Source organism: Cetorhinus maximus, chromosome 11 (genome assembly GCF_964194155.1).
Source record: "Cetorhinus maximus chromosome 11, sCetMax3.hap1.1, whole genome shotgun sequence".
Classification (NCBI taxonomy): domain Eukaryota; kingdom Metazoa; phylum Chordata; class Chondrichthyes; order Lamniformes; family Cetorhinidae; genus Cetorhinus; species Cetorhinus maximus.
Window position 1 is genome coordinate 2207946 of NC_135889.1, and position 19964 is coordinate 2227909.

General features: G+C 43.9%; 1 protein-coding gene across 2 annotated transcripts in view; it reads right to left on the reverse strand.

The window, feature by feature from the left end:
- Window positions 1–1383: 1383 nt before the first annotated feature.
- vps8 (VPS8 subunit of CORVET complex) overlaps window positions 1384–19964 on the reverse strand; it is a 570202-nt gene continuing 551621 nt past the window's right edge. For both annotated transcript variants that reach the window (XM_078551411.1, XM_078551410.1), the window contains one exon: window positions 1384–1686. In XM_078551411.1, coding sequence (XP_078407537.1) covers window positions 1546–1686 — 141 coding nt within the window. In that variant the 3' untranslated portion in view covers window positions 1384–1545. The remainder of the gene's footprint in view (window positions 1687–19964) is intronic.

A 19964-nucleotide genomic window follows, 5' to 3' on the forward strand; every position in this document is an offset into this window, starting at 1 on the left:
TTGAGGCAGGGAAAGAGCAAGTTGGGCAACCTTCTCCTTTTCGGTTCATTCCCAAAACTGGGTCTAAAAAAAAAAGTTCAAAATAGAAACTCATCTCAGTCAGGTGGTTTCCAGAAAATCACCAGGGCCTCACCGCCTGAAAACAGTAGTTTTTTTTTCTCCAGCAATTGAAGTTCAAGTAAACAAATAGTTCTTATCTCCTCAGGTGCCTTGCTGGTCATTTAGCTGACATCATGCGACTTCCTGGAAAAGGCAGTTTGCTCACAGTCCAAAGTGAACCTTTTCAAATGTTCAATGTCCTTCCAATTTTTAAAAAACTTATAGTTCTTGGAGATATGTATTCATAACACCTGTCTATAATTTCCTTCTCCAATTTAGTGTAACCATCACCTTATCTGCTTCCTTTGTGAATGCAGATGCAAAATATTTAATACTTGTTGTCTGTCTCTACATGATTTCCCTTTGGTTCCTTTAATAGGCCAAACTTTTTCTCCAACTAACCACTTGCGCTTTATAAAATGTTCCAGGATTCAGTTTAATGATGCCTGATAGTCTTTTGTAGTTTTCAGCTTCATTATTGTAATGGACAAACTGGCTGCTTTGTATGTCTGTTCTATCGGTGTACAGTGTCCTAAAGGATCAAGAGAATAAAGTACAAACAGATGCATATCCTTCGAACCATTCATGCACAGGATATCCCTTTACTGTAAGAATAGTCATTAATGTTTGGTGAGCTTGTGAAAATAGGTTTTTTTTAAGGACAGTGTGCCCCTGGTGATCTAGTGAGTAAAGACATCGCTCAGTGTGGGCCATAAGGACCAGGAATATTTTGTGTTGAACCACTAGCCTGTCTGAGTTAGCTGGCACTAGCCAGGACGACAGTGGATGCTACAACTGGCCTCAGCAGGTAGGAAGGGGAATGAAGCAAGGGCTACCATTCCAGTTCACTCTCAAGTGTGCATCTGTCGAAGGCAGACCGAGATTGTGTTGTTCCACCTAGAGTGAGGTTTCCAACCACTGCCCAGCCACAGTTGGACCCTAGTGGGTGAACAATTGTATAGTTCACAATCTAGGTTGATCGCTGAAGATTGTCAGTTGTACAGGGTGCCTGGGGAACACTTGGGGTTGTGGAACTGTTCCTGGGCCCATGCGTTGTTGCTCTCAGGAGAGGGACTGAAAGACTCCTGAAGGGGTGAGCATCTTTTGTGCAGTAATTAGTTTAAAAGTATCCATATATCCCCTAACCTCGTAAAAATACGTATCTTAATCAGAAACCAAGGTCAATCTAGTCAAGAAGACTGTGGGATTGACTTGTTCCTGTTTCTGCGGAGAATGGAAAAATTTGACTGTCCCAATTGTTCCACAAATACTCAAACAACTGGGTAAGATAGAACATAAGTTTATTAGTTTTAGGTTTTTAAGAATTAATGGATACATAGGAACTATTAATATCGTCAGCCTTAATATTAAATCAACATTTGAAACCGTCTGTTATAGGTGAAGAATTTCCGGTCCAATCAGATTGCACAAGTGTCCCCGGTGGCTCTAGTCCTCAATGACTGGCGGGGGTGACAAACGCAGTTGGAAGTTTTCATTTTGGAAGACGCTATTTGCCACTGAACCAGGATGTAATAGGCCTTGTTTGTCACTGTTTCGATTGCGAGAAAGTTCTGTGAGAATTGCCAGCTGCAAGAGACAGGGAAAACAATAGCATTAATGATGCCCTCACTTCATCAACCATCATTGCAGGAGTTAATAAATAGTTTCATATACAAGAAACTGGCAAGACTCCATCTGTTCAATTCTCAGTGTGTGGTTGACTCGATACCACCTGAAGATTTGCAGTTGTAAAGTCCAGTTTCTTGGAAAAAATAGGTGCTTTTTGTGCTCTAGAGAAGAAAGGTAATGGGTAATCAAATTCTGTAACCACTGTCATTATCAAGCACTCAACAGACCAGATATAGCCGCAGGAAAAGACCTCCCTCTACACGGCCCCTTTAAACACTCCTGCAAATCATCGATTATATCTGGCCCAGAATGCTGGGGCAAAGCTGGGCACTATGACAGCAGCTGCTGATGCTAAGGAACCAGAGGCTGAGGAACTTTAAAGTATGAACATCTACCAGATGTTGCCACATTCAGAGACTCCTGGGCACTCATGGAAAGAACTTAGGCAAAACAGACTTTCTCACCTGACTGCTCCTCATCCGTCCATGGGGTAGCCCACAAAGCTCAGAACTGGGTCCATGCCAGGCCTCTTTTTGAATCCATCGCAGAAGAGACATTAAAGACGTAGGGTGGAATCTTATGGCCCCTCCTGCTGGCAGGGGTTTCTGGTCCTGCTGGGCTTCAAAGTTTTGAACAGCTCACCACATTAGACAGCCCCGTCCCCACTGCGATGGGCCATAAAGTTCTGGCCATAGAAAGCATACCATGTACATTCACCAGGAGGATCCCGGAGATGGGGAACTATCATGAGGAAAGACATAAGATACTGGAACCAGCGCAGAGAAGGGTAAGGAGAGGAGATTCAACAGGATGTTTTCTTTTTCGATTATGAAGCATTTTGACGGTACAGAGAGAGAGATCATTTCCTTTGTTAATTGGATATGGATAGGGCCCAGCATTTATTGCCTATCGCTAATCCCTGCCTTGAATTGCTAATTAGCTGTTTGGTACAACTGATTGTAGATGCAGGAAGAGGCCATTTAGCCCCTCAAGCCTGTTCTGCCATTCAGTGACATTATGGCTGACCTAGTTCCACACACCCACCTTCGCCTAATCTCCCTGATACCTTTTGGATAACAAAAAACCCACCAATCTCTGATTTTAAAATTCACGATTGACCTAGCCATTTGTGGAAGACTTTCAAACTCCTATCACCCTTTGTGTATAGGATTGTTTTCCAATTTCACTTACAAAAGTTCTAATGTTTTGACTATTTCCCCCTAGTTCTAGATTCCCCATTCAGCAGAAACAGTTTCCCTCTTTCCTTATTCTTAAATTCCAGGGAATACAGCAAGGTGTAATTTCTTTTTGTAATTTACACCCACAGTCCAGGAGTATCACTCCTGGTAAATTTCTGTACCAGCCTATCCAACCTGTCATGTCCAGAACTGCTCACCTGACTCCAGGTGTTGTCTAACAAGAGGTTTGTTTGGAGGAGGTATGACTTCTACCTTCTTGTATTCCAGGTCTCTAGATAGCCCAGCATTCCATTGGCCTTTTTGATTTTGTTTTTCTGTACCTGTTCAGGATATTTTCATCCCTGTACCTGGACACCACCACCAATCCTAACCCCCCATGTTGTTGGACCTCCTCAGTTTCTGAATTTCCAGCATTTGGAAAGTCCTCTGTTCTATCCTTTTTAGGTCCAAAGTGGATGACCTCACATTTGCCAAGACTGAAATCCATTGGTCACAGTTTTGTCCATGCACTGAATGTACCTTTGTCCTATTTACAATGCTGTCTATCTTTGTGTCATCAACAAACTTGGATGATGGGTAGAAAGCCACATTACCTATGTATTAAATGGCTTCGATAGAGTTGAGACCCCAACACAGATCCTTGCAGGACACCATTAGCCACAGCCTGTCAATTGGAGTACCTGGTCATTTTCCTGTCTCTCTCCTGCTGCTCAGCTAATATCCTCATCAAGTTGACAATTTACCTTCCATTCAATGAGCTTTAACTTTAGCAATAGTCTCTTACGAGGAATCCCCCTAGAGGTCTGTATAAATATCCATAGACATTCCTGGTTCTACTATTTTAGTCACCTCTTCGAAAAAAACATTCAATCAGGTTTGTCAGGCATCACCTGCCCTTTACAGATCTGTGTTGACCCTTTGTGATCAGCCGAAAATTTAAGGTGTTCTGTCCCCCTATCTTCAATTATAGAATAGTAAGTAATTGCCTGACAAGAAATGTTAGGCTAACTCTGATCTATGATTCATAAGCTGTCCTCTTAACTTTCTTAAATAGCAGAGTGCCATGCACAACTTTCACTCTAAAGGAACTGTTTCCAAATAGAGAGAACGTTGGAAGATTGTAGCTCGGGATCTTCAATGGGATAACCTTCTTCCCAACCAGACAGTTATCCATCCTAAGGTTTTAATTGCCACAGTATTACCTGTGGAATATTTCCATGAATACACTAAATGTATCAGTACCGGGATGGGGGGGGGAAATGTTCTTATCTCAATTCTTTTTAAGCACTCAGGATCTTGCCCCGTATTCTCCAGTTCAGCATTCATTGTTTTACCTAGTTTGTTTTCCATGTACAAAGAAGGGTAGAGCACAGAAACAAGACCATTCAGCCCATCGATCCATGCTGATCAGGAAGATCCACATGAGTCTTCTCCCACTTCATCACACCCTATCAGCAAAATATTATTATTCCGTTGTTCCTCAGGTGTTCATCTAGTTTCCCCTTAAATGTATCTATCATATTTGCTTTAACTATTTCCTGTGTGGAGATTGGAATGATAGAGGGATGGATCATATAGATACAAACAGCTGGAAGGGGTACTTAATGGATCACTATCTCATGGATGAAGCTCTGTGCATAACCTGCTTCATACATTTTATTTTCTTGCCAACCGCAATGGTAAAACATGACAAAGTTTTGTGTTGGATGATTGTGTAATGATAGTACGATCTGAAACTTCTCAGATACTGACTCAGTCCACGACTGCATAGAGAAAGACCTGGCCAACATTCAGGCTTGAATGGCAAGTAACATTCATGCCACATAATTGCCAGTCAATGACCATCTCCTCTTGACCTTCAACGGCATTACCATCGCTGAATCCTCCATCAACAACATCCGGGGAGTTACCATTGACTAGAAACTGAACTGGACTAGCCATATAAATACTGCGGCCACAAGAGCAGGTTGGAGGCTAGGAATCCTGCAGAGAGTAACTCACCTCTTGACTCCCCAAAACCTGTCCACCATCTTTTTTTAAATTCATTCACGGGATGGGGGCTTCGCTGTCTGGGCCAGCATTTATTGCCCATCCCTAATTGCCCTTGAGAAGGTGGTGGTGAGCTGCCTTCTTGAATTGCTGCAGTCCATGTAGTGTCGGTACATCCACAGTGCTGTTAGGGAGGAAGTTCCAGGATTTTGACCCAGCGACAGTGAAGGAACGGCGATATATTTCCAAGTCAGGATGGTCAGTGGCTGCTGCATTTGGACATGGACTGCTTCAGTATCTGAGGAGTCACGAATGGTGCTGAACATTGTGCAATCATCAGTGAACATCCCCATTTCTAACCTTATGATGGAAGGAAGGTCATTGATGAAGCAGCTGAAGATGGTTGGGCCGAGGACACTACCCTGAGGAACTCCTGCAGTGATGGCCTGGAGCTGAGATGACTGACCTCCAACAACCACAACCATCTTCCTTTGTGCTAGGTTTGACTCCAACTGGCAGAGAGTTTTCCCCGATTCCCATTGATTCCAATTTTGCTAGGGCTCCTTGATGCCACACTCGGTCAAATGCTGCCTTTGATGTCAAGGGCAGTCATTCTCACCTCACCAAGCTCATAATGTGGCCAAACAGTTTTAGTATCAACTTGTATATCTTTCCAACATTATCTAATGGCGGTGGGAGTAGGAGAGATTCAGCCAGTGATGGGAAGGAATTGCAGCCTTTACCACCACTGCCCATAGCTCTAGACTACAACATGCATGGCAAAGTGTGTGTTACCACAACAACTCTTTGGGACCTGTCCCCTTGGTCTACCCATGGTTGAGATTGTACCACTGTGGGTCAAACATGCTTCAGGCAGAGAACTCAGGAAGGTGGTTAATTCTGAACAGATGGAATTGCACACAAACTATCAATCAACTCAAAACATGCTGCACATTGACTTCTACTCTCTACTGTTGAGACGATGTAGACAACTCAACGTGACTTTACTCAACATCCAATTTGAGCGGAATCTGAGGAGAGGAGAAGAGGATCTCACATCCAAGAGTAGCTTCTCCAACCTCAGAATTGCAAACTTAGTCACTTCAGATTTTCTGATTTATTCCTGCGGATTTCTAATTATCTTCTGTTGGCATTCCCTTGGATCCTGTCCGATAGAATATAAAATGCTTTGTGCATTATTCTGTTACCATGCTGGTCTGAATACCAACAGAACAGAACGTGTTTAAAAAATATTGTAGGTGGCGGTGAGAGAGTTGCACCGTGAGCTCACTGCTCGTCTGTGCACTGATTTCACCTTTTAGCAGGAACTAACTACAGCCACAAAGACAGGACATCAGCCTTCAGGGACTGCTGAAGACGTATACAAAGGCACAGAAGGATAGTTAATAAATGTCATTTGCAGTGTACTGACAGCAGAGATACAAAGACAGGGCATCCACCAACAGCCATTCCTGAGGAAATCACACATCGGGGAAATCAAAGTGTCATTCGGAGGGAGCTGATCATCATCATCGAGAGAGAAAGGTGGAGTGACAAAAAGTCAATAGGTCGGACAAAGAGCAGCAAGACATCCCCCTGGGGAAAGCAGGCTGCCAGGATAGCTTCAATCATTTGTAGCAGACAAGTCATCATCACTGGCTGTCCCTTGTTTCGAGGGTGACATCTACTCAGGGTGGTGAGCTTCTGCCGTGGGTCTTGACATGACTGAACAGGCCGATTCTCGACCTGCAGATCTGCGGACACGCGGGGCAGGACATCCCCTGAAGTAGAGCTGGATACCAGTTCCTCTTCAAACACTAACGCAAAAGCAAAACTCTGATGAAGGGTCAAGGAGCTGAAACATTAGCTCTGTCCCTCTCTCCACCAAAGCTGTCTGACCTACTGAGTACTTCCAGTATTTACTGTTTTTATTTTTAAAAACACTACCCCAGGTCGATCTTAAAGCCTCAGGCCTTCTGGTTGCAGCTGGAACTGGTCTGCTCCGGTAATAGGAATGGCCTGGTGCAGGAAATATTAAGGGATTCCCCTCCTCTCACCAGGATTGTAGAACCTCTGGTGTGGCGTATCATGTGTGCACAAAGGGGAAATTCCACCATAATATATCCAGCTTTAGAATAACGTGAATATTCAAAACTCAATACATAAACAACCGGGCAGGATTATTTATCTGTTCAACACAACTTCTGCCATTTGATTAAAACATAGGAACAAAAATATGCCATCCCATAAAAACAGAAACCATATGCCATAGTCATTTAATTAGAATATCCTTTAAATGTCAGAGTTAAAAGGCCATTGTATGAGTCCTGAATATAATTACTTTCAACTCCACTGTCCTGTAATCTTTGATCTTCAGATCCACAGATCTGCAGGTCGAGGTGTTCAGTCACATTCTCCTGTTTTAATTTGGTAACTAGGTAACGTTGGAAGCTCTTGAATTAGTGGAGATCCTTTCATTAAAAGGTGAAGAATTAGTAGACCTCCCCCACCACTCCCCTGAGGAAATACTGCAGCTGTTGAGTGTAGCTGGGTTGAAACAACGCCATGTACAATGAACACACGCTCGGTTGGAACTTATACCGGAATAATAAGAATTGCACAAAATCTGAATCTCAGCAATTTAAATTAATTAACTCAGCCGTTTGTAAACTTTAACTGGCTCCAATTACAACTTAAAAAAAATCCTCACCTCACGCCTTAAGGTTCATGCAGGGACCAGCTGGCCTTTAGCAGGTAACCATCCTTCATAAGCGAATTTTGGCAGAGCCATTGAGTTGTGGAGCATACTGCCCCTGAGCCCTATTGTCTCCTCATCCAAAGTCCAAACTTGCTGATGTCGCAGCAAAGGTCACTGAATGATCAACATCAGTGGAAATCCTGATGAATTGTTTCCCCCTTTTCCTGACCGGAAAAACGGACACCGACTGTAAATGCAGCCATTGCTTCCTCAACTAGCTCAACAAAGGCCGCAGGCTGCATCTGGATCTTTATGAGTATATCTCTAACATTCATTTTAAAAAAAAATAAATAAAAATAATAAATGGGGATGTTCCTTATTCTGTATTTGTGCAGCTGCAATATTTTGAGCATCTCTCTAGCTTCATGGATGGAATGGCTGCAAACAATATTCCCAAGAACAGAAGCTGTCCAAATGAGATCAGAGCCAAAAAAATCTTTGGTCTCAATTCTGGAACAGGGGCACAAGTCTGGAAATGCTGGGCCCCCACCCCGAATGTTGCTGCCCTCTGGTCCTTTGACTGCTTTCACACGAAGCACAGCCCACGATGTTGGAGGGGTACAATGGTGGGAGCAGGGCTTTGTGAGCCAGTGGACCTTCTCTGACCCTGCCCTCCTTACCATGGGGATTCAGACACTGGGTCAAACCAGCCCCACAGGTAATTCCAGCGGCTAATACATCTGAACAAATGATTCTCGCCTCCAGTTTACAGGCACTGGCGCTTCTGGGTTCCTGGAGCATGTCAAATGTCGGGCTCCTGGGACTTACTGAGACTATGGGGGCCAGAGGGATTGGTTTTTTTGAGATTTAAATAGAATGAAGCTTTTGTTTTTTTTTAAAGAGCTTTCTTTTCTCCTCTCAAAGTCCATGTTGGTTGGGTATCGATGGTGGGTTAATGGGTCACACTCTCATTTCTGAATTGATAGGTTGTGGTTCAAGTCCCACTTGAAGAACTTGAGCAAGTAATCCAGGCTGACACTCCAGTGCAGTACTGAAGGAGTGCTGCACTGTCGGAGGTGCCGTTTTTCAGATAAAACATTAAACCAATCTCTGCTCTTCCAGGTGGATGTAAAAAATCCCATAACTGTTTCGAAAAAGAGCAGGGAAGTTCTCCTCCTTGTCTTGGCCCATATTTACCCTTCAACCAGCACCCTAAAAACTGATAATCTCTTTGCTGTGTGCAAATTGGTTGCTATATTTCCGACATTACCACAATGACTACACTTTAAAAGTTGTGAGAGCTCGTACTAGAACAGCAAGTACTAGTTGTCATTCAATAATCAAAGATTCTTTCTTGGGATGGGATTCCCTTAATCGGGTTTAAATAATAGAGAGGGATATACTTTTCCCCGGAGAAACTAGATGAAAAAGACACGAGTTTAACCCATTTTGTGAGATTACATTGACTCGTTTCTGTGAAGCAAGCACAATCTTTATTTGCAGAATGAATTTGGCTTGGCCAGGCATAGGATTTTCCGAGGAATTTGTAGTGTGATTGGTATTTTGGATCAAAGTATTTTATTAATTCAGCAAAGCACAGTTGGTTTTTGTTTTAGGAGACTGTGCAGTCTTTTAGTGGATGTGAATTTGCTAAAGTGGACACTGACAGCTTAATGGCTGGCTTCACATTTATTGCGCTTCAGAAGTCGAACAGAAAAGTCAAGGAAGCAGATGTCACACACACACAGCCCTGTCGCCCCTTTAACTGCTGAAGAACCAAGAACTTGTACAAAAAACAGAAAATGCTGGAAAGACTCAGCAGGGCAGGCAGCATCTGTGGAGGGGGAAACAGTTAATATTTCAGGCCGATGACCTTTCATCAAGAGATGTGACAAGCTGTAAGTACAGAAACAGGGAAAGACGGGATGGGAGGGAAGAATACAAGGTAAAGGTCTATGATAGTAGAGTGCAGGGGAGACAGGTTAAATGACAAAAGGGATGATGATGTATGGGTAAAGGAGATGGTAACGGAACAAGTAAAGAAACAAAAGATAGGTCTAGAGGAGGTGTGAATGGCAGGGTCTAGAGAAGGTGTGAATGGCAGGGTCTAGAGAGTGAATGGCAGGGTCTAGAGGTGTGAATGGCAGGGTCTAGAGGAGGCGTGAATGGCAGGGTCTAGAGAGTGAATGGCAGGGTCTAGAGGAGGTGTGAATGGCAGGGTCTAGAGAAGGTGTGAATGGCAGGGTCTAGAGAGTGAATGGCAGGGTCTAGAGGAGGTGTGAATGGCAGGGTCTAGAGGAGATGTGAATGGCAGGGTCTAGAGGAGGCGTGAATGGCAGGGTCTAGAGGAGGTGTGAATTGCAGGATCTAGAGGAGGCGTGAATGGCGGGGTCTAGAGGAGGTGTGAATGGCAGGGTCTAGAGGAGGTGTGAATGGCAGGGTCTAGAGGAGGTGTGAATGGCAGGGTGTAGAGGAGGTGTGAATGGCAGGGTCTAGAGGAGGTGTGAATGGCAGGGTGTAGAGGAGGTGTGAATGGCAGGGTATAGAGGAGGCGTGAATGGCAGGGTCTAGAGGAGGTGTGAATGGCAGGGTCTAGAGGAGGTGTGAATGGCAGGGTGTAGATGAGGTGTGAATGGCAGGGTCTAGAGGAGGTGTGAATGGCAGGGTGTAGAGGAGGTGTGAATGGCAGGGTATAGAGGAGGTGTGAATGGCAGGGTGTAGAGGAGGTGTGAATGGCAGGGTCTAGAGGAGGTGTGAATGGCAGGGTGTAGAGGAGGTGTGAATGGCAGGGTCTAGAGGAGGTGTGAATGGCAGGGTCTAGAGGAGGCGTGAATGGCAGGGTCTAGAGGAGGTGTGAATGGCAACAGCAGAATCATCACTAATAACTGTCTTCTGAAAAAATGGGAACGTGAATGGGGTTATGAAATAAAATTGTTGAACTCAATATTGAATCTGGAAGGCTGCAAAATGCCTAATCAAGAAATGAGGTTCTGTTCCTCGAGCATATGTTGAGCTTCATTGGAACACTTTAGGAGGCAGAGGGCAGAGAGGTCAGAGTGAGAGGATGTGGAGAATGAAAGTGCAAGTGACTGTTCTGAACAGAGGTGTTCTGCAAAGCAATCACCCAATCTGAATTTGGGCTCCCTAATGTAGAAGAGACCTCATTGTGTGCATCAAAATCAATATAATAAATTTAAAGAAGTGCATATAACTCACTGTTTCACCGGGAAGGTGTGTTTGGGATATGATAGGAAGGGAGGAGATAAACGAGTTGTTGTAACTCCTGCACTTGCGTGGGAAAATGCCCTGGAAAGGGGAGGGTGGGGGTGCTGGGGGGGTGATTGAAGAGTGGACCAGCATATCGTGGAGGGAATATTCCCTTTGCAATTCTGAAAGCATGGAAGATGAGCTTGGTGGCGGCATCACACCTCATGGTGAAAATGGCAGAGGATGATCCATTGAATGCAAAGGCTTGTGGGGTGGATTGTGAGGCCAAGGGGAACCTTATCATGGTTCTGGGAGGGGAAGGGGTCACGGCAAAGCCCAGGAAATGGAATGGACTTAGTTAAGGGCCTGGGAGAGGGAGGATGTGGGAAAGAATCCTTGATTGAGGATAAAGGAAGCCATAGGGAGACCTTAGAGGAGGCAGGGTGGGAGGACGTGTAGTCAAGGTAACTTGGAAGTCTTTGGTCTTATATTCAATACTGGTCGACAGCCTATCTCTAGAAATAGAGAGGAGTTGACGAAGGGAAGGGAAGATTCAGAGATGGACCATGTGAAGGAAGTGTGGAAATTGGAACCAAAGTTGATGAAATTTTCCAGTTTGGAGTGAGAGCAGGAAACTAATACTGGCATCAACGTATTGGAAAAAGAGATGAGGGAGAGAACCTGAGTAGGATTGGAACCTAGAAAATTGCACATATCATACAAAAAGGTAAGGATACCTTGGAGCTATACGGGCTCCCAAAGCAACTCCTTTTATTTGAAGGAAGTGAGTAAAGAGAAATTGTTCAATGTTTAAGGTGAGAGGAGAAAACTATAGAGGAGATGTGCGGGGTAAGTTTTTTACGCAGAGGGTAGCGAGTGTCTGGAATTCACTGCCAGAGGTGGTGGTGGTGGAAGCAGGTACGATAGTGGTGTTTAAGAGGCAGCTTGACAAATACATGAATAGGATGGGAATAGAGGGATACGGACCCCGGAAGTGCAAAATGTTTTAGTTGACGGGCAATATGATCGGCGCAGGCTTGGAGGGGCCAAAGGGCCTGTTCCTGTGCTGTACTTTTCTTTGTTCTTTGTGAGAACAAGTTCAGCGAGGCAGAGAAGTGGGATGGCGGGTGAGACTGGTTGGGTCTTTATTCAAGGAAGAAGTGGAGAGCTCCCAGACTGTACTGGTGGGGAATGGGGGTGGGGAAGGGTTGACATCCATGATGAACATGGGTTGGTCAGGGTCAGGAAACTGGAAACTGTTAAAATGGCGATGAGCATTGGATGAGTCCGGATGTACCTGGGAAGAAATACTTTCGATGTGCTCTCAAGTGGGGGTTGGGCAGAATGAGATGATCATTTTCTCATACATACATGCACCATAAACCGATTTATTGCATCCCCCCTTATTCTGATAATACCTAAGACTTATTTCTTACTTTGGTGCTATCTGTCTCTCCCAAACCTTTTGTGCATCTTGTTTCTCCTGTCTAACGATACATCTTAGTTCCCATCCCCCTGACAAGTTAGTTTAACTGCAGTCCAACAGCACTAGCAAGGACATTGGTCCCAATTCTGTTGAAGTTCAACCGTAGATAGTGACAAGAGCAATGCCAACAGGAACACATCATTTGAAACTTTCTTTTGGAACTTGCTAAGTTGCTATTTGTGAGTACCAACTATGGCCATGCATGCAATTGCTACAGTGCCATGACTGAACAATCCACAGTATTGACTGGAACACAGGATGAACAAGCTCCCTTTTTAATCGCTGAATGTGTGATTCTCAGCTCTGCTCTATAATCAAACTTACATTTAATCGCATCGTAAACCAGCCCTTGCTCGTGACATGGTTGTAACAATGTGCTCATCAAATATTGCACAGCTCAGAGCTACAGATGGTGAATGTAGAGAACAGAACATCATGATTACACCAAGATTTCCTGCACATTTGGAGCAAAGAATTACAACCCATAATTATGTCCGTCTTAAGTCAGCCTTCCACTTTGGACAGAAAAGGAGAATTGCAGAACACAATCCTCAGTAAAGGTCACAGATCTCTGTCTGTCAGAGTACATGCATGGCTCTTGCGCATCCAGGAAATGAAAGTTAAACACTTGAAAACTCAATTACTTTCTCAGTGCTGCTGCAGTGTTTAAGGGAAGGCGAAAGCAGCTGGGTCAAAAGTGTAAACCCCCATTGGAAAAGTTGAGCAATGTCGGCGTTTAAAAGCATGGGAATTAGGAGTAGGCCATTTGACCCATCGATAAGATCAAGGTTGATTTCATCATGGCCTCAACTCCACTTTCCTGCCTGTCCCCCCCCCGCTAACTCTCAACTCCCTGGTCGATCAAAACTCTGTCTAATTCAGCCTATATTCAATGACCCAGCCTCCACTTCTCACTGATGAAGAGAATTCCAAAGATTACCATCTTCTGAAGGGAAAGAGACCAAAATTGTACACAGCACTCCAGGTGCGATTTTGTCAATGTCCTGTACATTTGTAGAAAGACTTCCCTACTTTTATACTCCATCCCCCTTGCAATGAAGGCTGACATTCCATTTGCCTTCCTAGTGACTTGTTGGACCTGCATGCTAGCTTCTTGTGATTCATGTACAAGGACCCAGGTCCCTCTGTACTGCAGCATTCTGCACTCTCTCTCCATTTTAATAATATTCTTTCTTTTATTCTTCCTGTCAAAGTGGACAACCTCACATTTTCCCACATTATACTCCACCCGCCTAACCTTTGCCCAGTCACTTAACCTGTCTACATCCCTTTGCAAACTCTTTGTATCCTCGTCACAAATTGTTTTCCTACCTATCTTTGTGTCATCAGCAAATTTGGCTACAATACAGTCTGTCCTTTCATCCAAGCCATTAATATAGTCTATAAGTTAGCTGAGGCCCCAGCACTGATCCCTGTGGCACTCCACTAGTTACAGTTTGCCAATCTGAAAAAGATCCATTTATCCTGAATCTCTGTATCCTGTTAGTTAGCCAATCCTCTATCCATGCTAATATATCACCCCCAACATCATGAACTCTCACCTTATGTAGTAATCTTTAATGCATCACTTTACTGAATGTATTTTGGAAATCCAAATACACTACGTCTACTGGTTCCCCATTATCCACCCTGCTTGTTAAGGCATTGAAAATGCATTGATGTGGATGATCAGCCATGGTTGTGTTGAATGGCAGAGCAGGCTCGATGGGCTGAATGGCCTACTCTTCCTACGTTGCTATGTTCCCATGTTACAAACTCAATGAACTCTAATAAATTTGTCAAACTCTATTTCCCATTCACGCAGCCATGTAGACTCTGCCTGATTGTACTGATTTTCTAAATGTCCTGCCACGACCTCCTTAATAATGGATTCTAGCGTTTTCCAATGACAGATGTTCGACTAACTGACCTATAGTTTCCTGCTTTCTGTCTCCATCTTTTCTTGAATAGTGGTGTTACATCTGGGGTTTTCCAATCCACTGGGACCTTTCTAGAATCTGGGGAACTTTGGAAGATTACAGCCACTGCCTCCACTATCTCTGCAGACACCTCCTCTAATACCCTAGGATGCAGACCATCATGTCCAGGGGACTTGTCAGCCTTTAGTCCCATTCGCTTTCCTAGGACTTTTTCTTAAGTGATCGTGATTTGTTTTGAGTTCCTTCCTCTCTTTTCTGATCCCTGCTATTCTTAGGATTATTTTTGTGTCTTCTCCTGTGAAGACAGATGCAAAATACTTGTTCAAAGTCTCTGCCATTTCCTTATTTCCCATTATTAATTCCCAGAGACCGAGCTCTGGGCTACGACAGTTTGGAGTCTGTCTCCTGGAAGATTGCGCAGCCAGTCTCGCTTCTGCTAAGTGCTGGCTTGGAACTCCCATTTGGTCCTGACATCAGTGTCCTGAAACCCAGGGAAAATCCAGCCCAATGCCTTTAAATGGTAGCACTTGAAAAAATATTGATGTCTCCATACTTTCACAAACTCTGTGCACAGTGACCTAACATTACTAGAAAAGGTTCAGTACATTTCATAGGGTTGATAAATATTTGTTTGATAAGTTCGCTAATTACCAAACACAACTTGTTGTAATGGAGAAACCAGAGTCTAGAGCCACTTTCTGAAACGTTCCTTAAGATCGATACATAACATAGACATAGTGGTTAGGATCTGGAAATGTACCTGCTTGAAAGGGTGGTGAAGGCACCTTCAATTGTGATTCTCAAAAGGGAATCGGATAGGCACCTGATGAAATAAAATAAAATCAGGACTACGGGGAAAGGACAGGGGAGCGGGACTAGCTAAATTTGTCTTGCAGAGGGCTAGTACATATATGATGGGCCGGGTGGTCACTTTCTGTGCTGTAACCACTCTATGATTCTATTCTAACATGCAATATTTATGTGAATTATTTAACTGGCTTACAGTAAAAGGCTAGGAAGTGTGTTTTTATGTTTCTGATTTCTAATTTATGGGGTACAGCCTTGAAAGGAAAAGCAAATAATAAAACACAGCACTCCAGGCTGGTGGAATTCTCAGAGATTTTAATAAAAAGAATGAAACCAAAGAAATTGCATTTATATAGCATCTTTCCCAAGCTCAGGATATCCCAAAATGCTTCACCGTCAATTAAATACGCCTGAAGTGTAGTCACTGTTGAACTGGAGGAAAACACAGCAAGACCCCACAAACAGCGACACAATAACAACTAAATAACTTCTTTATGGGTTTTGTTTAAGGGGTAAATACTGGCCAGGACACCAGGGAGAGCCCAGCTGCTCATCTTCAAATAATGTCCAGCTTGGGACCTCGGTTTAGAGCTTCATCTCAAAGATGACACCTTCTCTAGAGCAGCAGCCACTGCCCCCAGCATTGGGCTAAAGTGTCAGCCCTGATGATGTGCCCAAGACTCTGGAGTGGGACCTGAACCATGAACTTCTGACTCAGAGATGATGAGAGCTGCGGTAATTCTGGTTTTATTTAGTGTTCAATGTAGCTTTGAGAATAATACTTGTTAGGCAAGATCACATGATCTGTGTGTAACCAATAGGAGAGTAGCGCAGGCTACCTCAGTAGTTGGTGTAGAGCTAGAGTTGGAGTTGAAAGCACACGTGTAGTTGCTGCTGAGTATATTGTAAATAAACTTAACCTTTCCACCCAAGGAGTGTCTGCAGATCAACTCTATCAATAGTAGCAACGTGGTCACCCCACAACAAGAGCCATAGCTGAGGCAGCAAGATGAGAGGGGGAGATGGGAGTGGTTGTCTCCCCCAATAACCACAAAAACAATACGCCAGTTCAGGTGTGTACACATGTGATGCACATCACTTTTCATTCTGCAACGCTATTGACTCTCATCTAGATGAACATCAACATTTACTGCTCCCCTCCCCCTTCATGCATATAAAATAATACATTGGAATCAAGTTGGAAGTGTTCATAACATATTGAGGGAAGTGCAGCATTATTATAATGATCTTCACTTTTTAAGAATTACAGTGGGCCTGATTTGAACTTTTTGTACGGGGGTTAAACACACAGTTTCAATGGTTTTGGAGACAGGCTATCCTTACCAGACCCACTACTGAGTGGGGCACTACTAGATGTGAAAGCAAGTACAGAAACTAGCTGGTCCGGCAGTGGCAACAGACAATTGCACAGGGTAAACACCAATCCAGCTTTATCCCAAAGTAGCTACGAGAGGGCAGATAGTGAGAGACTCAAAAAGCAAATAGTTTCAATGCCCTTTTGTGTAATGGTATCTTAGCATTAGCAATATAACTGGGAAAGGACAGTGTCATTATGGGATATCATGAGCTACTGTAAGCTATACACACTTTATCACACCACATGAAATTACTCATTTCTATCCAGTCAAGTAAATAGGGAATGGTCACAATACACCAGTGATCCTTTGCAAAACGCCTACAGGTTCTGTGACTTTAAATGGAGTATCTGGGAGATGGAAGTGAGTGAGCATCTTCACTCTAACACAAACCTTTCTAAACACAGTAACCCTGAAATTCCACAGAATCTCCAGCGGGAGATCAGAGCAAGTGCTGTAAAATGGCCATTTTTAACTGTTCATATGGTTTCCTGAAAAACTCATCTGTTTTCCGCTGGAGTTACAGTGAGTAATCCAGAGATCCCCGTTGGAATCTCTGGGCCTGCTGGATTTGGCAGCTTTAGTCGAATCTCACGATTGCCAACTAACAGGCTACGGCTGTGTCTTTTATTATCCGGGCTCTATCGAGGTCTGAATACTCCTGCTGATGGTAGTAGAAATTCTGCTGAGCCCAGAAAAAATGTTTGTTGCTGGAGGGAGATTTACAATATTTCACTTTCTAGTAATGAGCTTCATATTAAGCTCTTATAACCTGTCCATTGATAAAGTACAGGGCTGCATATCCCAGTTAATCTGCACAAGTAGGTTCAATGGTTAGAATGTGAAAGCTTGGGGTGAGAGAAGACTTTCATATCCATCAGGTCCAGTCCTTCTACAGACAACGTCCCATCGTAAACTCCACCCACCCCAATTTCATCTGCCACCACATTCTCAGACTTGATCAATTAAAAGTCCTGAGGCGGAGGGGGTGGGAAGCAGCAGTTTTCTGGTATCCCATTTCCTGCTACCTCCTGCTCTTACAGTCACCTAAGACATGTTCACACCCCCGTGTGGGCACACACCCAAAGACAAGCGAGCTGGTCCTGGATTCAGGGGCCTCCTGGAGTGGAGGCTCACCCACACTTACAGCACAGGATGGGAAGTAGCTTTGTTTTTTTTTTAAGAAAGTGGAAGCAATCAATTTGGGGGGGGGCGGGAGGTGAAGTGGGAGACAATACAAATTTAATGAAATTGAGAAATGTAAATATCCATATATTTCCAATCTTATTATACATTAGGTTTAAAGCTGCAACTTCTGGGACCAGTCAACTTCATACCAGACAGAGAAAATGGGATCATCAATATAAGCATCATTGTGCACACCTTTTCCTGAGCGGAGCCTTTCAGGCGTGTACCAATATGATTAAGATATAAACGGCGATGCCTAGGATCTGGTTTTCCAAAGTGTTTGGCAGAGAGAGAGAGAGAGAGGACAGTGGTTCCATCTATACAATGAGCCTAACTAGATTGAAATTTGCAGTGAGTGATTCACAGAATCGCAAAGCTGAGGAACTTTAAAAAAAAAGGTTTTGTTTGTAAAATGTGCAAAGGTCGGATGAGGCCAGTTGGCTGCAATCCAAGAAATATCACTGGGTAGCAAAAACCCCAGAATTTTTTCTCCTTCCTTATATAGGGAATCACAGACATTTACAGCACAGGAGAAGATATTAAAGATGCCGAGATAAAGGTATCAAGGGGTATGGGGATAGGGTGAAAAACTGGCATTGTAGATGACCAGCTAGTTGAATGGCAGGGCAGGCTCGAGGGGCCGAATGGCCTACTCCTGCTCCTATTTCCTAAGATCGTTTGACTCATTGGCCCAGGTACTGGGTCACATAGCATCTGTTTGTTGGGTGCTGTGCACTTCCCAAATCCCAAAAAGGGGAGCAAAAATACGCTTTCAATCAGAGCCATCCAAGAGACGTCCTTTACAATGCCTGAGGCAGGCGCCAGGTGCTTTGCACATGTGGAAATATAGGGCAAAGTGCCTTTTCAGGCACCCTGTGCAGCACCACTTGCCCTCAGGCTGCCGATGCCTCAGGGCTTCCCCTCGGGGGAAATCAGTCCATCTCCAACAGCAGCTGGAAAATGCTCAGTAACTTAATTTAAACATCCATCACAACTGGTACTGCCACCCTGCAGGTCCGAGGGTCAAGGCCCAATAGCTGGGGCTCCTCGAAAACTACCATGAAGAATCCTGTGCAGGGAAGTGCATTCCCAGATTTTGAGGCCATTAGGTCTTCACTGGCTTTTTCCTAGAACAATCCAGCACCAGCCTCGCTCTCCCGCAGCCCCTGTCATCACCTGCTTCAAATATTTATCCAATTTTCCCTTAAAAGATGGAGTGATTTCTGTCTCAACCACATTGCAATTGGTCGGCACACACACACACACACACACACAGACAACGGGATAACATTTTAAAAGCCACTTAAATAATTGAAAACATCCAAAAATAAACTGCAGTGGAAGAGTTCAGGGTTGACAGATGCTATGTGTGTTTCAACACACAAAAAGCAAGTTAAAACTTGGGGACAGCACTTGGGGAAAATCCCTCAAAGGATGATGCGGCCTTATTTCGAGTTCAAGTGCGCAAGGACAAAAATGTGCCCCAACATCCTCCACAGGCCAAATGTGATGAATAAACCTTTCCTTCTTCCTTATTCTCAGTACGGTTTCTGACTGACATGCTGTGTTTCCGGCATTGTCAGTTTTTTTTCAGGTTTCCAGGTTTGCACGACACTTTTTTGCATTTTGTTCAAAATAGATCTGGCTGTGCTTTCTGAGCTTTAAAAGAATTCATTCACGGGGATGTGGGCTTCGCTGGCTGGGCCAGCATTTATTGCCCATCCTTAGTTACCCTTTGAGAAGGTGGTGGTGAAGCCGCTGCAGTCCATGTCATTCAATGCTGTGCACGTTATTACCCTGGCTTCAGCACCACGTCCCATGAACTATCCGATCACCCTTTCCCGTTATCTATCCACCTCGCCTTTAATCCTGCTTCTAACAAGTTACTTATGCAGCTTTTATTTTAACAGGACACTGACAGGATCAGAAAGATGTTCAAGATTATAACAGCAGTTTTGGAGGAGCATTGTAATGAAGAGAAAGGTGACTTATTTAGAAAACACGTCCAATGAATGAATGCAGAGCTCCATACATTTTCCTCTTATCAATAACTGCACATTAAGGTTGATAAGGAACCACTTTGGATGCATTCTGCCAAGAGAAATTGCTCCTCAGGACCATGTTACCAGACAGTATCTCACCAAATTGTTCAGACAAGGTCATATGCTGTTAAAGTAACGTTCAAATCATTTACAGAAACATCATCTGAAGCTCAGTCATGGTTTTGCTTCCGGTAGGTTGTTGCATTGGATAACATGCTATGTTTGACTGAATTATGGAAAGGAAATTAAACGCACTGTCTCAGCACGGACAGAGCTGCCATCAGCCTGCGTTGTCCAGGAATGT